This window comes from Physeter macrocephalus, unplaced genomic scaffold (genome assembly GCF_002837175.3).
Source record: "Physeter macrocephalus isolate SW-GA unplaced genomic scaffold, ASM283717v5 random_1337, whole genome shotgun sequence".
Classification (NCBI taxonomy): Eukaryota; Metazoa; Chordata; class Mammalia; order Artiodactyla; family Physeteridae; genus Physeter; species Physeter macrocephalus.
The window spans coordinates 4002-22618 of record NW_021146600.1 but is presented as its reverse complement, the minus strand read 5'-3'; the positions used below and the strand labels follow the sequence as shown (position 1 = coordinate 22618).

At 57.7% G+C, this 18617-nt stretch overlaps 1 protein-coding gene across 1 annotated transcript; it reads right to left on the bottom strand.

Annotated features, from left to right (window-relative positions):
- Positions 1–203: 203 nt before the first annotated feature.
- Positions 204–16241, bottom strand: TESC (tescalcin). The gene is made up of 7 exons (XM_028486827.1): positions 16219–16241; positions 14864–14944; positions 8668–8807; positions 6977–7038; positions 6772–6879; positions 2868–2915; positions 204–594 (listed from the first exon to the last, which is right to left on the bottom strand). The coding sequence occupies exons 1-7, from the start codon at positions 16239–16241 to the stop codon at positions 517–519; spliced, it is 540 nt and encodes a 179-aa protein (XP_028342628.1). The 3' UTR covers positions 204–516.
- Between the last annotated feature and the right edge of the window lie 2376 nt (positions 16242–18617).

Sequence of the window (18617 nt, the reverse complement as noted above, 5' to 3'; positions counted from 1 at the left end):
TCTCTCGTCTCCTCCTTGGGTCTGAATATACGGCCGTGGCACCAAGGAAGCCCCCCCCCCCACCCGCCCAAGTCCCGGCCCCCATGGAGCGAGGAGCTGCTTTTCCTTACTTTCCTGCCTAGGCTTGAGAAGGCAGGTGAATTCCCAGCACTCATGCAGGGAAAACAGCAAATATTTAACCCAAGATAAACCAGAAAGGAAGGAAAAAATAAATCCCCTTGCAAACCAGCCTCTGAAGACTTGCTGCTGCTTGCCCCTCGCCCACAGTCGGCCAGCCTCGGGCCGCCAAATGGCCAGGCCACGTGCGTGGACGTGGGGAACGGACAGGAGCCAGGTTCATCAACAAACCCTTTTTCTTTTTTATTGGAGATAAAAACAGCAAAGCCCCATGTACCATACCCTGCGGGAAAAAGAGATGAGCGAGGGATGCTGACTATTTACAAAGCTGTAGCAAAAGGGCCCCCGTGGGCCTCGCCGCCCGGGTCCAAGTGCGGGTTCTCCGCGGGGGAGGGGTGGTCAGTGGCACAGGGCGATGGTTTCCACGTTAAGGAAGCGGACGTGCATCTTTGTCTCGATGTCTATCCCCTGCCAGATCTGGAACAGACGGAGCAGCGTGAGCGGGCATCCCCACTGGAGTCCTCGGCCACTCTCCCACCCGCCCTCCTCCGCCACCCGCGGAGAAGCGCCCGCAGGTGGAATCCAGTGCGAAGCGTGGAAGAGAAACTTCCATCTGCCTTTTTGCTGGTTAATTGGGCTCTGACATTTGGATTCTTTCTGGATTGTCACAGCAAGTTATTATTAAGTACTGAGTCCAAGCTCTCAGCTGAAGTCACTTGAATCCCACCCACCACTTCAGGCTCTATGATTTTCACGCAAATTCCTTAACCCCACTAAACCTCCTTTTCACAAGAAAAATGGCGAGACCACCACCTGTGCTGCCCGTTCACGGAATGTTCTGGGGGCTCCAGGGGAATCATGCACGGAAGCGGTTTATAAACTGTTAAGGGCTGTGCATCATCATTAATTTAAAGGTCACAACAGTTAGGTCTTCACAACCTCCCAGGGATAGGAGGTCACCATGTTCCAGACAGACAAGGCTCATGCCCAGGAAAGGTAATTTCTGCCAAAGACCACATCCATCACCACATACCTGCTACTGGCACTGCCGTCACGGTCCCTCCTGGCTAGGGCCCTAGCGGACACTCAGGCCACCAGACCCTGTATCTGCCATACTAGGAAGCCCCAGCGCGGGCAGGACTGTGCGCCCGCCAGCTCCTTGGCCACTCGGGGCCCAGGAGGACCAGGGATGGAGAGATGGCGGGCAGGATGCGACCAGGAACGGAGGGACGTGGTGGGCGGTGACTTGTCACTGTCTCCCTGCTTATGTAAGAACTTCAAACTCTCAAGCTGTCACCCTCAACATCTCCAGGGACAGCCTTGAAGCTGGGGAAAGCAGAGCCCTGTGGGACCCAAGTGGCAGGGAGGCCTCAGCACATTTCCTGCCACTGTCACACGCCTACGGTCCGCCAGGTGCTTTCCTTGTTGGGTGAACAAGACGTTCCCAGGAGAAGATACCCGGATGCCAGGGTGGGTGGTTTCTGCCAAAGGCCGGGTGATGCCAGGTGGCAAGAGGCTAGTGGTGGGGCTCAGAGAATGGGATGGGCCGGCTGGTCAGGAAAAACTCTCACGGTGCAGAGGCAACGGGCTTGGGAACACTAGAGGCGGGGCAGTGGCGGGGGCGGCCTTCTGAGGAAGAAGCTTGGTTTCTGAGGCCAAAATTGGATTTCATCCTATCTTCTGGCTCAAAGCAGCCGTCCTTCCTCCCTAACCTTCCCTGGCCTCCCTGGTCTTCTAACTCCTTATTCTGGTTCCTGCTTGGGTGTCATCACTTTTCTGGAGTGCAGACCTCAGAACAAGCCAAGGTGACCTGTGGCACCAATGCCAACTCAGCCTCTCCCAGTCTGCCTGCCCTGCCCAGCCCTGGGGGCGGCGGAGGGGGGCCCCTGTCCTCCTCCGGCCCAGCAGGCCCTTCGGGTCTCTCCCTCAGGCCCAGGTCTGTGCCACCCGCCCCCCTCCTCTTGCCATGACTGGCCAGGTTGGCGGCGCACTCTGGGGGAGCGCCGGGCCGAGCTGCCCCTCAGCTCACCAGAGTCCCCGGCCCCAACCCAGGCACAGGCCTGTTTCCCTCGGGGCCACCCGGAGAGTTGGCGGCCGGCCAGGGGGCCACCCTGGGTATCGTCCCCCTGACTTCCCATCTTCCTCGCCTCCTGGAAGGGGCTCGGCGACACCGCTGCTGGGATGCCCAGGGCCAAAGCACGGGCAGGGCACGGGGGGCTTGACTCCTTGCCACGGGGATCTGCCTGTCAGAGCAGCGAGGGGCCCCAGTTCCCAGCCTGCGAGCAGGTTTGTAGCAGTGAAGGCTGGGCGAGGCCTGAACGTCCACTAACAGGTAGAAGGTGGGCAGCCAGACAAACAGCACGGACTGCGAGGCCCAGGGCGGAACCACACGTGGTCAGCACCAGTGTGTGCTTCTGTGAAGAGCAGCGTACAGGCACAGAACATTCCAGAACCCTGGTTCCCACTGTCAACAGGGTGCTTCTGAGGAGGGGGACCAGGGACTCGCGGGGGGAGAAGAATGGAGTTTTCCTCACAGGCCCTTTTGCACTTGCTTAGCTGTCCTGACCGTGTATACCTATCATCACCCTTCCAATAAAAATAAGTAAAACCAGTTTAAACTATTTTAAAGGCCACACCCAGGCTTGACCCCTTTCCACAGAGATGCCCATCTCCTCCTGACCAGCAGGGGCCCCCTCAAGCCCCCAGCACAGCCCCTGTGCCCACGCCCACCCCTACCCCCAGGTACCCACCTTCAGGAAGTCATCGAAAGTGATGCCCTCGTACACCTGATCAGGCTCCTGGGGACAGAGCACAGGGTGCGGTGAGGGGCTTCTGCCTGGAGACTCTCCATCTTCCCCCCACCCTGCAACACAGAAGGCTGGGGCCATTTAGGTAGAATCATGAGAATGGGGAGAACATTCTGGATTGTTCGCCTCCAGCTTGAGGCTGGTCGCCCTGAACTCCAGCGTCCCCTTCACTGGCTTGATGGTGGGACGGAAGGTGGTGCAGGCTCACCAGGGCCCCCCCCCCCACGCCCCCCAGGGAGGACAGGGCAGACGAGGGTGGGAAAGGAAGAGGGTGGGCACACAGGCGGGGCTCGCTCCACCCGGCACGGCCGCCTCCCGCCACTCCCCAACAGCACGGCCACCAGCAGACACCTCCTGCCATTTCTTGGTCCTGCCTCCTCAAACCAGCCTTGGTAAGACCAGTTCTGGGCCAGCCTGCACTCCAGACACTGGGGAAAGGGCCAAGTGAGTCACCCTGGTAATACCTGGCCCGGGAGCCTCCCACCTGCCGAGTCACTGGCAGTGCCAGTCTCTGCACACACACGAGATGATAAATGGGGCTCCTGCCCCTGGTGCTAAGACCAAGTCCCCACGGCGCCCTTTGTGACAGTGAAAGCTGGGCTGACACCCCACTGCCCGTCAATACAAGACCACCCAGATAAATGGTGGTCGCCCTGGCTATTGGTTACCACGAAGAAGGGGTCGATCTAGACCTGCTGATATGGAAGTGGCTCCAAGATACATACACGGTGGAAAAAAACAAACAAGGAGCAGAAAGATGGCTGCAGATTCTGTCCTACATCACTAAGCAGACGGCTGCCACCTGCCCCGTGGACCTGTGGGGTCAGCGTGGGGGAGAGGGAGCCGCGGCAGTTCAGCACCATTCTGTGTGAATCAGAACCGAAAGACACACGTGTACACGTCGGTCTGTGTCAGGAAAAACACCATCAAGGGCAGTTCCCTTTAGGGAAAAGGACCAGGGCCGATGGGAGGAGGGCCAGGAAAGACGCGCTTCTCTTTCCGTACCGCTTGGAAATTTGTTCCTACGTGTATTTAAGAAAACATCGGCAGGCGCTCTCTGAGCGTTTGCTGTGTGTACTTTACAAACGTTATTACCATGAACTGATACAAACCTTACAACAGCTCCCAGAGGTGGGTTCTGTTCTTAATCTGATTTTGAATATACTTTTTTTTTTTTTAGATTTTTTTTTTTTGTGGGGGGATGTGGACCATTTTTAAAGTTTTTATTGAATTTGTTACATTTCTTCTGTTTTATGTTTTAGTTTTTCGGCCGAGAGGCATGTGGGATCTTAGCTCCCCGACCAGGGATCGAACCCGCACCCCCCGCATTGGAAGGCGAAGTCTTAACCACTGGACCGCCAGGGGAGTCCCCTGGATATACTTTTTAATTTTATGAAAAAACACCAATTTTTTTAGAAGGCCTGGGCCAGCCCTGTCCCTAGGGCCGTCTGCTCTTCCTGCCCAGGGGCACAGACAGAAGTGGCGGCCCATCCCTGCCAGAGACCCCGGATTCCTAGGGCGGCGAGGGGAGCTAATTACAGATAAGGCCCCGCCGGCCCAAGACCCGGGCTGGAGGGCGGGCACCGGGTGGAGGGGCTGCAGGGTCAGGGCAGCGCCCTAGGCTGAGACCCCAGCACGGCTGCCCCAGCCTCCAGCCACAACAAGGCTTTCCAGGGAAACACCCTGGAGAGAGCTCACTGCCGCAGTCGACAGCCGGCTTCGGAGGTCCGTTACAGTGGGGCGATGCGTCATTGGTCTTTGGCGAGAGGTGCGGGCAGCAATGTTAAGCGTCCTCAGAGGCCACAGGGTGTGAACTGACTCGGCCACCCCTCACCCTGCGCCTCTGTGTGTATCTGGTCGGCGATCACACGAGAAAACACTCGAAGAGCACGCAGAGGATCCGTACGTAGAGAAAGACGCACACGATGAGCGCGACGCACACCCAGGAAGCCGGCACGGACTCCCGGAATGCCCCAGCTTCCAGGCTTGTGCAGCTTCTATGCAGATCAGCAGCTGCCAGCTGCCAACAATTTTACTACAGCAAATTAAGAAAACTGTCGCCAACGGAAACTGGAGTGGGACGGGGAGCAATTTAACGAAGGAGAGTGTCATTAAATCAAGTGGGAGTTTGGCTCGGGCAAGCCGGCCGGGGAATCCCCGCGCTCCCCACCGAGGTCACCGGCCTTTTCCGCGGCAGTTAGAAAAGTAGGGTGAGTGGGGTGGCTTCGCCAAAGCCAGAAGCCTCTCCCTGGGCCCCCGAAGCAGACAAGTGAAATACAGGCCGAGAAAGTGACCTCAGCCCCCCCGCCTGCCATCTCCTGATGACAGGCCTGGGCACAGACAGCAGGTTCCAGCAGGAAAACACCCCTCCATCGGGGCTGGGGTCACCCCAAAGCCATGATGGCGTCTGGGGCTGCAGCCACTATAAATACACAGGAGCCAGAGGGGACGGGCCCAGGGGGACCACCAGAAACCCTCAGGGAACGAAGTCCATGGAGATGGTCACGTGCCTGCCCGCACGGCTCCCGGGGGCTCCGAGCCCCTGCGTCAGGGGCTGTCTGGACTGGACCCGGCCCTGCAAGAGCGAGTCCACCGAGCGCAGCAAAAAGATCGCTGCCCCCAAAGTCCAGAAAATTCTTTATGTCCCCACCAGTGAAGCAAGGTTACAAATCAAGTGATGCACGTGAAGAACCCAGCACGGTGCCTGCACACGCTGCGTGGTCACCCTGGGGGCACCTGGCGGCCTGGAGCCTCCAGGGGGCGCCTGCCAGAGTCCGTGCCTCCCCACCCTGACGACAGCGCCATCTGAGCACGTCAAAGCCGGCAGTGGCCGCTCATACGACGTGCCAGTCACCACTGCCCTGACCATTCGCTCCTGTGCCCCTCTGCGCCAACGGTTCTGCACTGGGGGTGACTTCGCCCCCCCGCCCCAGGGACGGTGGGCCATGTCTGGAGACATGTTGGTTGTCACGACTTGGAGGGTGTGACTGGCATCTAGTGGGTGGAAGCCAGGGAGGCTGCTCAACCCCCTGCAACCCCAGGACAACCCCACGTGCCAACAAGGCCGGGCGGAGAAACCCTGCTCTAACTCACCGACATCACCCCAGGCCCGACAGCACGGTTCCAAGAAATGACCCAGCCACTTCTACGCCAGTGGGAGCCTGACAAGCCTCAGCTGTGTCCAGCTGTGGTCCAGCTCCTATTCACGCGGTGCCACCGCCTTCCTCCCCATCACAGCTCGAGCCCAGCCCTCCGCCTGGGCCACCGCAGCAGCCTTGCAAGTGCCTCTGGTCGAATCCTCTCTTGTCTCTGTCAGCAGGGGACCTCCCATCCTCATCAGCGCACAAGCCCTGATGGCCCAGCCCCTCTCCTCTGTCTCATCTACACGTCACGCCCCGCTGCTTCCAGCTCCTCGCTGGACCCCAGATCGTGGGCCCTCAAGAGAGCTCCCTGCTGACCCCTGCCCTCCAGGCCCCAAATCCCCTCAGTAATAATTAAATTGAGAGCAAGCCCGGGCTGTACGCCGACTGGGCCTGGCACTTCCAGGCGCTGCCCGTGGGCCCGAGGAAGCTACGTAGTGGGGTCTACGGCCCACAAAGCCCTGACTCCCCTGCTTGGCCCGACCCCCCAGGGGTTGGGACATCGGGCCGGTCTTCTGGGGGGACAGGAAAGCAGCGAGAGGCCTCTGAGCAGTGGTCTGCGCCAGGCCCGGTTAGAGTGGCGAGCAGGACACGCAGAGCCTCTGCCCGCTGGGGCCTTCCAGAAACACAGACTAGTATCAGGGCACGGCACGGCGGGGTCGGCAGGGGGAGGGGGGATCTGGGGGTCCGGCCCCGGCAGCTCTCACCATCCGCCCGACGCAGACGCTGGCCGCCTCCATCATGGCCCCGTCGGCGATGGAGCGCGCAGACTCCTTCTCGATGTGGGGGTTTCCAGAGAGCAGCTCCTCGACCACCTGCCAGTGGAGCAGAGACGCTGTGACCTCGGGCCTCCATCCCGGCCGCAGGGCAGGGGAGGCGCTGGGGCCCCGCCGGCGCGGGAGCATACTTTACATTTCGATACTCTTCCAGGGTGATGCGGCCGTCGCTGTCCGAGTCATACATGTGGAACAGAACTGGGGGCGGCAGGGGGGAGAGAGCGGCTGAGTCAGGCAAGGCCCCCCAACCTTCCCCTACCTCAAACTGAGCAAAAGACCCCAGTAACGGAAACCTAACTGCCAGAGCCATAGGGGGCAAGGGCAAAGGCCATGGAGCCAAACCGACCACTTCCTGGTGGGTGACCTTGGGCAAGTGACTTAACTTTTCTGAGCCTCAGCTTCCCCATCTGTAAAATGGGAGCAACCACACATCTGCCTCATGGTGTTGCCAGGTGAGCTAAGGCTGGTGGACCAGGGCCAGCGACCGCCTGGCACACTGTGACTGCAGATGATGTGACAGTCTCATTAACAGGAAGCCAGATCAGCGTTATTTCCAAGTGTCATTCCTGACAGACCCAAGAGGGTGGCTGTCATCCCAGGCCTGCGGCAGATCATGGACCCGGCTGCCTACATCCTGCCCCTGGCTGATCTGAGCCGGCCCGATGGTACGAGGGGCATTCACACCTGCTCTGGTTATTTCACTCTTAGTGTCATCACGTGGTCGCTTTACTGACATCACTCAGCATCCCGCAGCCCAACAGAGCCAGGAGCTGAAGGGGAGGTGACCTCTCCGCCCCCTGGCTCAGCCTCAGGGAGCCTCAAGCTCACAAAGTCCTCGGCCCTGGCATTTATCCAGCCCGGCGCTGTGCAAACATCTCTTCCCCTCATCCTCACATGACCCCATGAGGCCAGGGCTGCCCTGAGCCCATTTCACAGACGGGGCTGCCAAGCTCACAGAAGCTGAGGCATTTGCCCGCAGCCACCCCGTTAAGGGAGGGACAGCCGGGGGTTTGAACCAGAGTCCGTCCCATCCCACAGCCCTCACACCCCTTGACCTGGCCCTTGGAACAGTGTGGAATCCGGGCGGACACCAGGCATCACCGCCCTGCCCCCAACAGCCCTCAGGACACATCCCAGCTAAGTATAGCCCAAGCCCGCGTTTACACGTCCCTGCAGACGCTGCTGCCTCGGGTGGCATGGAGAGGGATGCTGGAGTCGTGAGAAAGTGCACGCGGAAGGGAGATGTGACGCAAGCCACCCTGGGACTCTGGGTGGCCATCCCCCTCCAAGGCCGATCCCAGCTAAACTTGTTCAGAGCCCAGGGCCAGCAGAGGCTCCTCCGGGACAGACGAGCCCCACAGAGGCCTCTCCGTGAAGCTGCGTGTGGTGGCCAGTCATGGGCCAGGGGAGGGAAGAAAGGAACTTTCAGGAAGCACCCGAGATCCCACCCAGCCTCAGAATCACCCCTATGCTCAGTCCTCATCCCCACCGTCAGGTTCAGGGTCACACAGCTGCTTAGGGAAGGGGCTGGACTGAACCAGGTCTGTCCAGACCAAGGGCCTTAATAACCTTTTCCAATCTCTGACACCTCCTTCTGTTCCCAGAAACCACCAGCTGCCGAGACGTGTCAACAAGGAGGCTGCCAAGGAGCAGCCTCAGAGGAGAGTGAGGCGCAAAGGCCACCGTCTGTGTGTGAAGATCGGGACCAACCTCCCCACGGCCTGGGCTGGTGCTCCCTGACCCTCCCTCCCCGCCCCGGGGGTGCACCGGGTCTCGGGGACACACGGGCGGCCAGGCGCGCACCGGGGCGGGGCCCGAGACACCCACATCTTAGCTTCTCTTTCCGGCACAGCTGCACCTGCTCCTCATCCATGGTGCTGTCGATGGGCCGGAAGTAGGACATGATGGTCAGAAAGTCCTCGAAGTTGATCTCGTCAGCCAGGCCGCCGGGCCCCTTGCGCAGGTTCCTACGGGAGCAACGAGGAGGTGTCGGAAGCACAGTAACAACAGAATCTCGTCCTTCCGCTACCAAGAGACCTCGAGAACCCGGCACTTCTGGGCACCCACTTCACCTACCATGGCTGTCCCAGCCTTGGGTTCTGTTTCCCAACAACCTGCTCGCGGGGGCCCCGGGCCCCAGGGCAGTTCAGTCCAGCCCCTCCCCGGCGCTCCCCCCAAGAAATCACCGTCTGAGGGCCTGGGGGGAGACACGGGCAACGGCACAGCTGCTGGGATGGAGGGCTGCCCGGGCATGCTGCGGTGCACAGAGCTGGGCACTTAAACACGGGGAAACCGAGGCAGTAATTCACCCAGCTACGTCTCCTGACCCTTACCTTTAGATCGGGGTCTGCGAACTGCAGCCTGGGGGCCAAATCCCACATGCTGCCTATTTTTATACCGCCCATAAACTAAGAAGGGTTTTTATGTTTTAATATGGTTGAAAAAAAATGCTGGGAAAAAAAAGAAGAGCATCTCATGACAAGTGAAAATTCCATGAAATGCAAATTTCGGCGTCCATAAATAAAGTTTTATTGGCACACGGCCAGGCCCGTTGATTTCCATAGTATCCGTGGCTGCTTACAAGCTACAGAGGCAGAGTTGAGCAGCTGTGACAGAGACCATGTGGCCCGCAAAACCTAAAATATTTACTCTCTGGCCTTTTAGAGAAAGTTTGCCAATTCCTGCTATCAGCTGTTTAAACCTGGAGCACGATGATCAGTTGCAGGCAGCTCTGAGCAACGTTTCCTACCAAAGTGCAAACCTCGCCAATGACTGCAGGTTCTCTAATAGATCATGGCACAGAGTCCCAGGGTGGCCTGCGTCACACCTCCCTTCCCCGTGCACTTTCCCACCACTCCAACATCCCTATGGATGTGCTTTCCTGCAGGGGCAAGAAAAGGGCTCGCGTTCTAGGCGGGGCTCAGGGAGCGAACCCAAGGCTGGGTCTGCCCTGTGCCTAGCGCACGGCGGGTACTCAGCAAATGCGTGAGTGCACTGAAGAGCCACTGGGTGAGGGCCCTGGCAGAGAAGAAAAGCTGAGAAAACAGCCTGGAGATGACGCCAACCAAACACGGGCTCCTGACCCACTGCTGCCAAGCCCTCATCACTAACCGACTCGCGCTGGTGCAGGTGGCCATCGGGCTGATGGGCTGGGGGTCCTGCTGCCCTCACTGTGCATCCTTTTGCAAAGAGACAGTTCTCAGCTGGCCCGGGATAACGAACAGCCAAGGGCTAGTGCTTGTCAAATGCATTTGGGTCCCACCTACAGTTAGGACCATATCTCGGTTTAAAGGAATACATTCGAGCTTCTCTCTCTAGGGGCCCATCTACTCCTTTTCAAATACTGCCCCTGAAGTGTGCACCGCACTTCACAGTTTAGACATCTCGCTATTCCCAATCTTCCATTCCAGGACATTTTCCAGAAAGAGGTGGCTCCCAAGCCTGGAACAGGGAAGGTGGATCAGGAAACAACAAATCTGAGAGGGAAGGCGAGATCTTCTCCTGGACTCGGTCAGGAAGCCTAGTCTTAGTGTTTTTTCTCCATCTTCCCGGAAATCTTCGATCTTACAAAGTTTTTCCACTACTCCTCCAGGCAGATTTTTAATAATCTCAGAGTTCTTGCTGTCAGGGGCACAGTCCAAATTTACAGGGCGTAAAAATAGCCCCAGGATTTATCGGGCTCCTCGGAGGTACTTTTCGCTGTCTTTGGGTCGCACGTCCTTCTCGAGGGGTTCAGGCTGCAGCGAGAAGGATGACAATGAGCTCGGGGAACACGTGATAAACCCCGGGGCAGGCTGGCCACGAATGGGTCCTTCTCAGGGAAGGTCGAGACCTGGCTGCTTCAGCATCAGGACCTGATTCAGGGGCTAGGCATCCCTTCTCCTCCTAGTGTCCCCGGGAGGTCCACATGGGCCAGCATCACGGTCTCTAAAGGTGGCCACAATGCAGAGACCGAGGAAACCCAGACACAGCACCTAGAGCCAGACCCACGTGCACTCCAGTCCACTTCCACAGCGGAGCACCCAAGACCTGGGTCGGGGGACAGAAGAACAGGGGCTACATCCAAATCTGCAACCCAGCACGAGAGCATTCTTTCTGCAAGGATGCCTGATTTAGAGCAGTCTTCTCGCTTCCTTAACTCTCCGATGACCCTGTAAGGGTCAGAGCCCTTGGAGGTGGGGACAGACCCAGCTCAAACTGCCTTCCAAGACCAGCTTCTTGGTTCAAAACGTCTTAGGAAGCAAGGTGGACGCTGGTATTTCTTGAAAGGAAAATCCCGCCTCCAGCCCCTCCTCTGAGTCCTCCCCGACCTCCTTGCTGGAACTTACAGGACGAGACGTGAAGGATGCACAGGCGCCGAGCTGTTCTGGGTCCAGGCTAGGGAAGCCTTTCCTTAATCCTCCCCTATCTGGTGACTTCTGCGCTGCCCACCGACTCACCCGGGGCCTCCCTTTCTCCACACCATGTCTCTAAGCAGCCGCCCCAGGCTGAGGCCCCAGGACCCACAGGAGAGGCTCTCGCCGTCATCTACTGGCCACTGCCCTCCCCCTCCTGCTGTCACGCGTCATCTTCCGACAGCAATTCCCTAGAGCAGGTGCCGCGTGACCTGCCTGCACTGCAGACCTGCAGACCCCGGAATCCCTTGACTCCGTCCCCATCATATCCAGTCCATCTCCAGTTTCACTCCTCTGATCTCTCTGGGAGCCCTCCTCGTCTCTCCTGGGACAGCCTGGTCCAGCCTCCACCATCTCAGTGGGCTCACCACATGCAGACAGAACGAGCTTTGCAAAAAGCAAATCAGACTCTGTCGGTCCCTTGCTCGATGCCCTCTGGGAAGCTCCCCCAGCTCTTGGGTTGACCCCCAAGCCCCCAACCTGGTCTCCCAGGCCCAAGAGGTTTGGTCCCAGCCGCCCAGCTCTCACCACCCCTTCCCGCCACACTCCCCTCCCCAGGGGTCCAGAAGCTTGTTTCAACGTCCACCTCCCCGGCACTCAACGTTCCCCGGTCGACTGAGGCCCCTTCCTCCACCCTTCAGGTGCCACTACACCTGCGCCGCCCTGAAGAGCTCTGTCCTCACCTCAGGTGCTCCAGGTACAGCAGGGGGGCTCCCCTGCCCCTGACTATGGACTGTGGACTCGGGGCGCGCCTTCCTGTCCTCTGGCCCCTGCCCGCGCACCGGCCGCTCAGCAGAGGCAGCACTCGTGGACAGCAGCCCGGCGACGCCTGGATTCCACTCTAAGAGCTGAAAACGCAACTCCTGGATCTGTCCTGGTTCCCACAGGGGACAGCTGAGCACCAAGCCACCTCGGGCCACATTTGGGTTTTCCTTTGTTTGTTTTATAAATTTATTTTTATTTACTTCTTATTTATTTATTTTTGGCTGCGTTGGGCCTTCGCTGCTGTGCACGGGCTTCCTCTAGTTGTGGCGGGGGGGCTGCTCTTCGTTGCGGTGCGCGGGCTTCTCATTGCGGTGGCTTCTCATTGCGGTGGCGCACGGGCTCTAGGCATGCGGGCTTCAGTAGTTACAGCATGTGGGCTCAGTAGTTGTGGCGCACGGGCTCTAGAGCGCAGGCTCAGTAGTTGTGGCGCACGGGCTTAGTTGCTCCGCGGCATGTGGGATCTTCCCGGACCAGGGCTCGAACCTGTGTCCCCTGCATTGGTGGGTGGATTCTTTTTTTGTGTGTGCGGTACGCGGGCCTCTCACTGTTGGGGCCTCTCCCGTTGCGGAGCGCAGGCTCCGGACGCGCAGGCTCAGCGGCCAGCGGCTCACGGGCCCAGCCGCTCCGCGGCATGTGGGATCTTCCCAGACCGGGGCGCGAACCCGTGTCCCCTGCATCGGCAGGCGGACTCTCAACCACTGCGCCACCAGGGAAGCCCTGTAGGCGGATTCTTAACCACCGTGCCACCAGCGAAGTCCCCAGATTTGTTTTAAGGAATAATTACATACAGTAAAAGGCACATATCTTACGTCTGGACCAATGTGTGCACCTGAGAAACCCACCCCCCAATCAGGATACCAGAGGTTTCCCTCGGGCCCCTCTACAGCCCAACCTGTCTCCTCCTGGGCCGGCGGTGAGGATGGAAGAACCAAGCCCTTGGCCCTAGGTGGGCTCCACCTAGCCCGGGGGAAGCAGGGTTTGCCAGGACCTCTGGGGTGTCATCCTCTCCTCACCTTAGCACACCTAGTACTGCAGGAGACACCAGCCCCTCTAGCTCCAACCCAGAGAAGGCTGGGTCCCCGGGGCCCGGCCAACTTCACAACTGGCCCAGTCTCGTCCAGCCGTCTGGAAACAAGTCTCTCAGACACATACGTGCAGGCACGTGGATATACAGACACATGTGGGGCATCGCTGGGCTCTGGTCACCCTGTACCATCTTCCTGTGATGCCTCCAACTCTAGGCCCTGACAACCATGTCATCTCCACGTTTGGGGGCCGCGTCACCGCTCTCCCTGCCACCTCCCCTCTGCACGCTGCCAGCGCCCCCAATCTTGCTCTGCCTCACTGCCCACCCAGGCCTCCCTCTGGGATTCCGCAGGCAGAACCAGGATTCAAAAGGAGCCGGGGGCCCTGCCCACCCCACACCTCTCGCCATGCTTGGCCTCTCTGTGCTCCAGCCAGGCCCCCTCTGCCACTTGCACCACTCCCTGTGCCACAGGGTCTTTGCACGTGCAGTTCTGGTCTCCCTCTGTTTTGCCTAGTTAACTCCTGGGCACTCTCTCCTCAGGTCTCACCCCACAGGTCCGGGAGGAAGGCCTCTGCATTTTCTGGGGCAGCCTCAGGACCCCGTAGCCCCGGAGTCTTGCTCAGGGCCCTGCAGCCCTGGCAGAATCAGAGCTGGGCGGTTCAGGCTCGTACAACTTGAAACCCACCCGGGAGTCCCCACCCCTGATATGACCTCAAGGAAGGGACATGCCTATTCCCTTCTTTCTTTCTGCCAGTTCTCTCTGCTTCTCAGCGATCTCTGCAGACACAGGGTGTCAGGCCTGGGCCCCTGGTGTGTTTGTCCACAGGTTCTGGCAGCCTGGAGAGGGCGTGACCCCCTCACCCCCCCACCTCTGCACCTCTCCACCAAGCCTCAGACACAGCGATCTCCATGAGGATATGTGAGTCTTTCAACTCCGACGACACTAGACGTTTGGGGACGTGAGCTCTGATGTCAGCCTCAGCTTTGGGATGCTGTCCATGGTGCCTCTCTGCCTCAGTCTGTAAGCCAGGGGCTGAGCATAACGACAGCTACCCTGGCTCTTTAACATACCTCATCTCAGCACAGCCTCACAGCAACCCTGAGAGGCAGGTGCTATTATTACCTCCGTTCTATATGTGAGAAAACCGAGGCAGCCTCCAAGAGGGGCCCCAGTGATCCTGCCTCCTGGTATTCATGCCCCATGTAGTCCCCTTTCCAAGTGCGAGGTGACCCAGTGACTTCTGATGAGGACAATACAGCAGAAGTCATGGCATGTTATCTGCAAGATGAAGTTACCAAAAGATGGTGCTTTCCATCTCAGGTGCCCAATCTCTCTCTCTCTCATTGGAACATCTTACTCTGGGGGAAGCCAGCTGCCAGGCGTGGTAGCCCTGGTGACTGGTCCATGAGATGCCGCCAGCCAACAGCCAGGAGAGTGAGCTCGGAAGCAGAGCCTCCCCAGATCGACCCTTCGGGTGAATGTAGCCCCAGCTGCCCCACCCTGAGCCTGAGAACCCAGATCCCTGACTCTCAAAAATGGTTAGCCAATAAATATATGTTGTTTCAAACTGATAAGTTTGGGGGTAATTTGTTACAAAGCCATAGCTAACTAATATAGAGGCCCAGAGAGATTGAGTGAGCTGTCCCAAGTCACCCAGCCATGAATCCAGGACTGCCAGACCCTGGACCTGTGCTTGTAGCTCCTACCTGACAAAGCCCCCTCTTCTCTGCGTCAGCTTAATGGGCTGCTCCGAGCACACGAGTCATGCAAGAAGTTACATGGGCAAATGCTCCCCCAAAGTCACCCACCATCGGCAGCTCCAGGAGAAAGGCCCACCTGTTGTCGAAGAAGGCACGGACGATTTTGGATCGGATCGGGTTGAGCTCCAGGTCAGGGATGTTGTTGAAGTTCTCCTTGCTGGATACCAAGGAGGGGGCGCACCGGGGAAAGAGTGAGAAAAGAAAGCAGACGTCAGAGAGCATGTTCATCACTTCTCAAGCTGTGTTTTTTTATCCTGAGCAGACTCCATGAGAACAGTCCAGAATGAGACAGGACTGGAATATGCTGCACTGGTCTGTCTCCTCCTCTAACCTCTGGACTGGCAGGACCACAGAGGGTCTGGAGGCTCAGAGATGCCCCTGTGAATCTGATAAACGTCCTAGACATCCACCCCCAGGAAGATGCAGCAACACAAGATCTGCACCCCATTCCGAGGGGTCAGAAAACCCAGGTAGGGAAACCCTCAGTTGGCCCTTCTGGAATCAGAGAAGCAGGATGCTGGCTTGGAGCTTTGGAAGACAGTGTGGCGGGTCCTCAACAAGTGAGAAACATGGAGTTACCATGTGACCCAGGGATTCCACTCCTAGGTATATACCTGGGTATGTCCCTAGAGAAATGAAAACACTTATCCACATAAAAATTTGCCCATGAATATTCATAGAAGCATTCCTCCTAACAGCCATAAAGTAGAAACACCCCAAAAGTCTACCAACAGATAACTGGATAAATATGGTCTATCCATATAAGAGAATATTATTCAGCCATAGAAAGGAATGAAATACAGATACAGGCTACAACATGGACGGACCTTAAAGACACAGTGCTAAGTGAAAGAAGCCAGACACAAAAGACCACATAGTGTATGATTTCATTCGTATGAAATGTTCAGAATAAATCAATCCATAGAGACAGAAAGTAGCTTAGTGACTGCCAGGGGCTGGGGGATTGGGAGTCATGGGGAATGGGCACGGTGTCTAAAGGTATAATGGGGATTCTTTGGGGGTGAAGAATATGTTGTAAAATTGACTGTGGTGACGGACGCATAACGCTGTAAACATACTAAAAGACACTGCATTGCACATCTTAGTGGGTGAACTGTAGGATATGTGAACTGTATTTCAGTAAAGCTGTTTAAAAAAGAGAGAGAGAGGGACCTCCCTGGTCGTCCAGTGGTTAAGACTCCACGCTTCCACTGCGGGGGGCGTGGGTTCCATCCCTGGTCTCCCTGCTCGGGGAACAAGATCCTGCATGCCAAAGAGCAGCACGGCCAAAAAAAAAAAAGAGAGAGGAGAGATGCTTGCAGGAGAGGGTGAATTTCAAACACAGCCACTCTGTTGCTGGGCACAGGTGTTGCTGGGTGTCCTAGAGGCTGTGGGTTTGCAGGCGTGGAGGCAGGTAAGTCCCTCACCTACCTGACCGTCCCGCATAAGGCCATCCTTTGTTCTCGGAATCTGCTTCCAGCTCCCTGGACTTCAACGGGCAGCGGCCTTGGAAGGGACCCAGGGCACAGGCTGGTAATTCCGGGGAACAAGGGGGCACGCCCAGTGGGGAGGAGGAGGAAGGATATTAGCCACTTAAAACGAGGATGTCCAGGGGCCCTCAGATTCAGAACTCAAAACTAGAACCAACCCATGCTGGGAAGGAGGAAGTGCCACATACACGGAGGATTCAGCACCGTCAGAGTTGGAAGGTCCTGTAATCACACAGCTGACCCCTGTCGTGCCCCCACCTTACAGATGGGGAGGCTGAGGCTCAGGGAGGAGAAGCAGGACCTGCCTGGGGCCCGGACGCCTCCGTGTTCTCTCCATCTCTGTGTTTCCGCCTCTCCCCATCCCCCAGTGCTCCCAGCTTGGCTTGCTTGCAGCACTTGGCCAAACTCAGGAGCCGGCATCAGTGGACGCCAACATTTTTAGATTCCTGAGAGCCCAGTTCTAAAGGGGGCGACACAGAGCAGCTGGCCTGCAGCAATGGAATATTTATTTGGCCATAAAAAAGGAATGCAGTACTGACCCATGCTACAACACAGATGAACCTCAAAAGCATGAACCTTATTTCACCACTTAGAAGTGAAAGAAGACACACAAATGCCACATAGTGTATGATTCCATTTATACGAAATGTCCAGAATGAGCAAATCCATAGAGACAGAAGGGCTGGGGGGTGCCAGGGGCTGGGGGATAGTTAATGGCTCGTAGGCACAGGGTTTCTTTTGGGGGTGATGAAAATATTCTAAAATTGACTGTAGACTTTAAGTGGGCGAACTGTGTCGCATGTGAATTATATTTCAATGAGGCTGTTTTAAAATATCCCTAAACTATTTTTAAAAACCAAAAAGCAAAGAACCACTGCACTATGGCTCCATCGATATAAAGAACAGAAAGTGAGGTGCTAACGTGTGCAGGTTCACGGTCAGCCATCTCCGGGAACGGTGACTAGGAAGGGAGCACGAGGGGCTCTTGGGGCTGAGGATGTTCTGTTCTTGCTCTGGGTTTGGGGTCACGGGTGTGTTCAGTCTGTGAAAGATCATCTCACTGCCCCCGTCACTTTTCTCCATGCACATGACAGTCGCCTCACACTGGCACAGGCCCCCATCCTTCCCTTCGTCCTCGTGAGTGGGAAGCAGCCACAGGAGGAAACAGACAGAAAACCCAGAGCCCCCAGGATGGGAACAGGTCAAGTCAAAGGGGCCACGTGGAGCTTGAGAGGGGATTTGGGGAGGAGAGGAAGCGAGCAGCTGCTCGTTAGCAGAGACCCCCAAGCCCTCTCTGGCTTTCACTGGCCAGGGATCTTGGCTACTGCTAACTCTTCCTCAGCCTTAGTCTCCTCATCTGTGAAGTGGGCACAGCCTCTGGAGTCAGACTTGGGTTCTACCAGCTCTGCTACCTGGGACAAGTGACTTAGCGTCTCTGAGCCTCCGTTTGCTCCTCTACACACAGGAGCCTCAGGCGGCTGTCACTCTCAGCACGGTGCCTGGCGAACAGCAAGGGCTCCATGGATGGAGGCCTTCAGGCACCCGAGAGCACGGGGACAGGACCCTCACCTCGCCAGCACCACATCCTCAAGGCCCCGCACAACTGAGGGCTGCGCAGGGGCTCAAAACACGGCGTGTGGGCCGAACAGCTGAGCAGAAGGGATGGCGGGTGTGGGCAGGGCACCTGGCCCCCAGGCTCTGCTCCTTCCCCAGGCATCCACACCCTTTGGTGCCCCCAGGAGTCCCCAGTCTGCAGATCCTCGGAGAGCATCGCAACCCCGCTCTCCCTTGCCGAGTCCTGGAAGGGGCTCTCAGAGGAGCTTTGTCCCAGGGCTGCTGGAAGGACCACATTTGGGGACACTCCTGGGAAGTAGATCTGATTAATTCCCCAGGAGGGAACAGAGGCCAAAAATGCGGAAGCTGCAGGTTCTAGCGGGACTGGGAGACACCCGGTCCCCACGCTTGTGAAGGTGGCAAGAAGGGCCCCCCTGGCACCATGACATCCTACAAAGGGCCAGAGGGACCCTGGCTGACTTGGGAGGGAGAGCAGACAGCAAGGTCCCAGGAGGAGGATAGAGGCAGAAGGACCTCGAAGAGCCTGACTGTGTGTCTGGAGGAGAAAATTAACAACAAAAAAGAGGTCTGACCTCCCACTGACAGAGGTGAGGCAGATGCCAGGAATCGAACTGGGGACACAGTGTCTTTGGGTCCTGGCCGCACAGCCCCTGGCAGGTCTGTGCAGCTGTCTTTGAAGCCTAGCTGCCTTTCTCCACACTGTCCCTCACCACGGGCACCTTACTGACTCTCCAAGCCTCAGTTTCCTCACCTGTGAATTGCGTA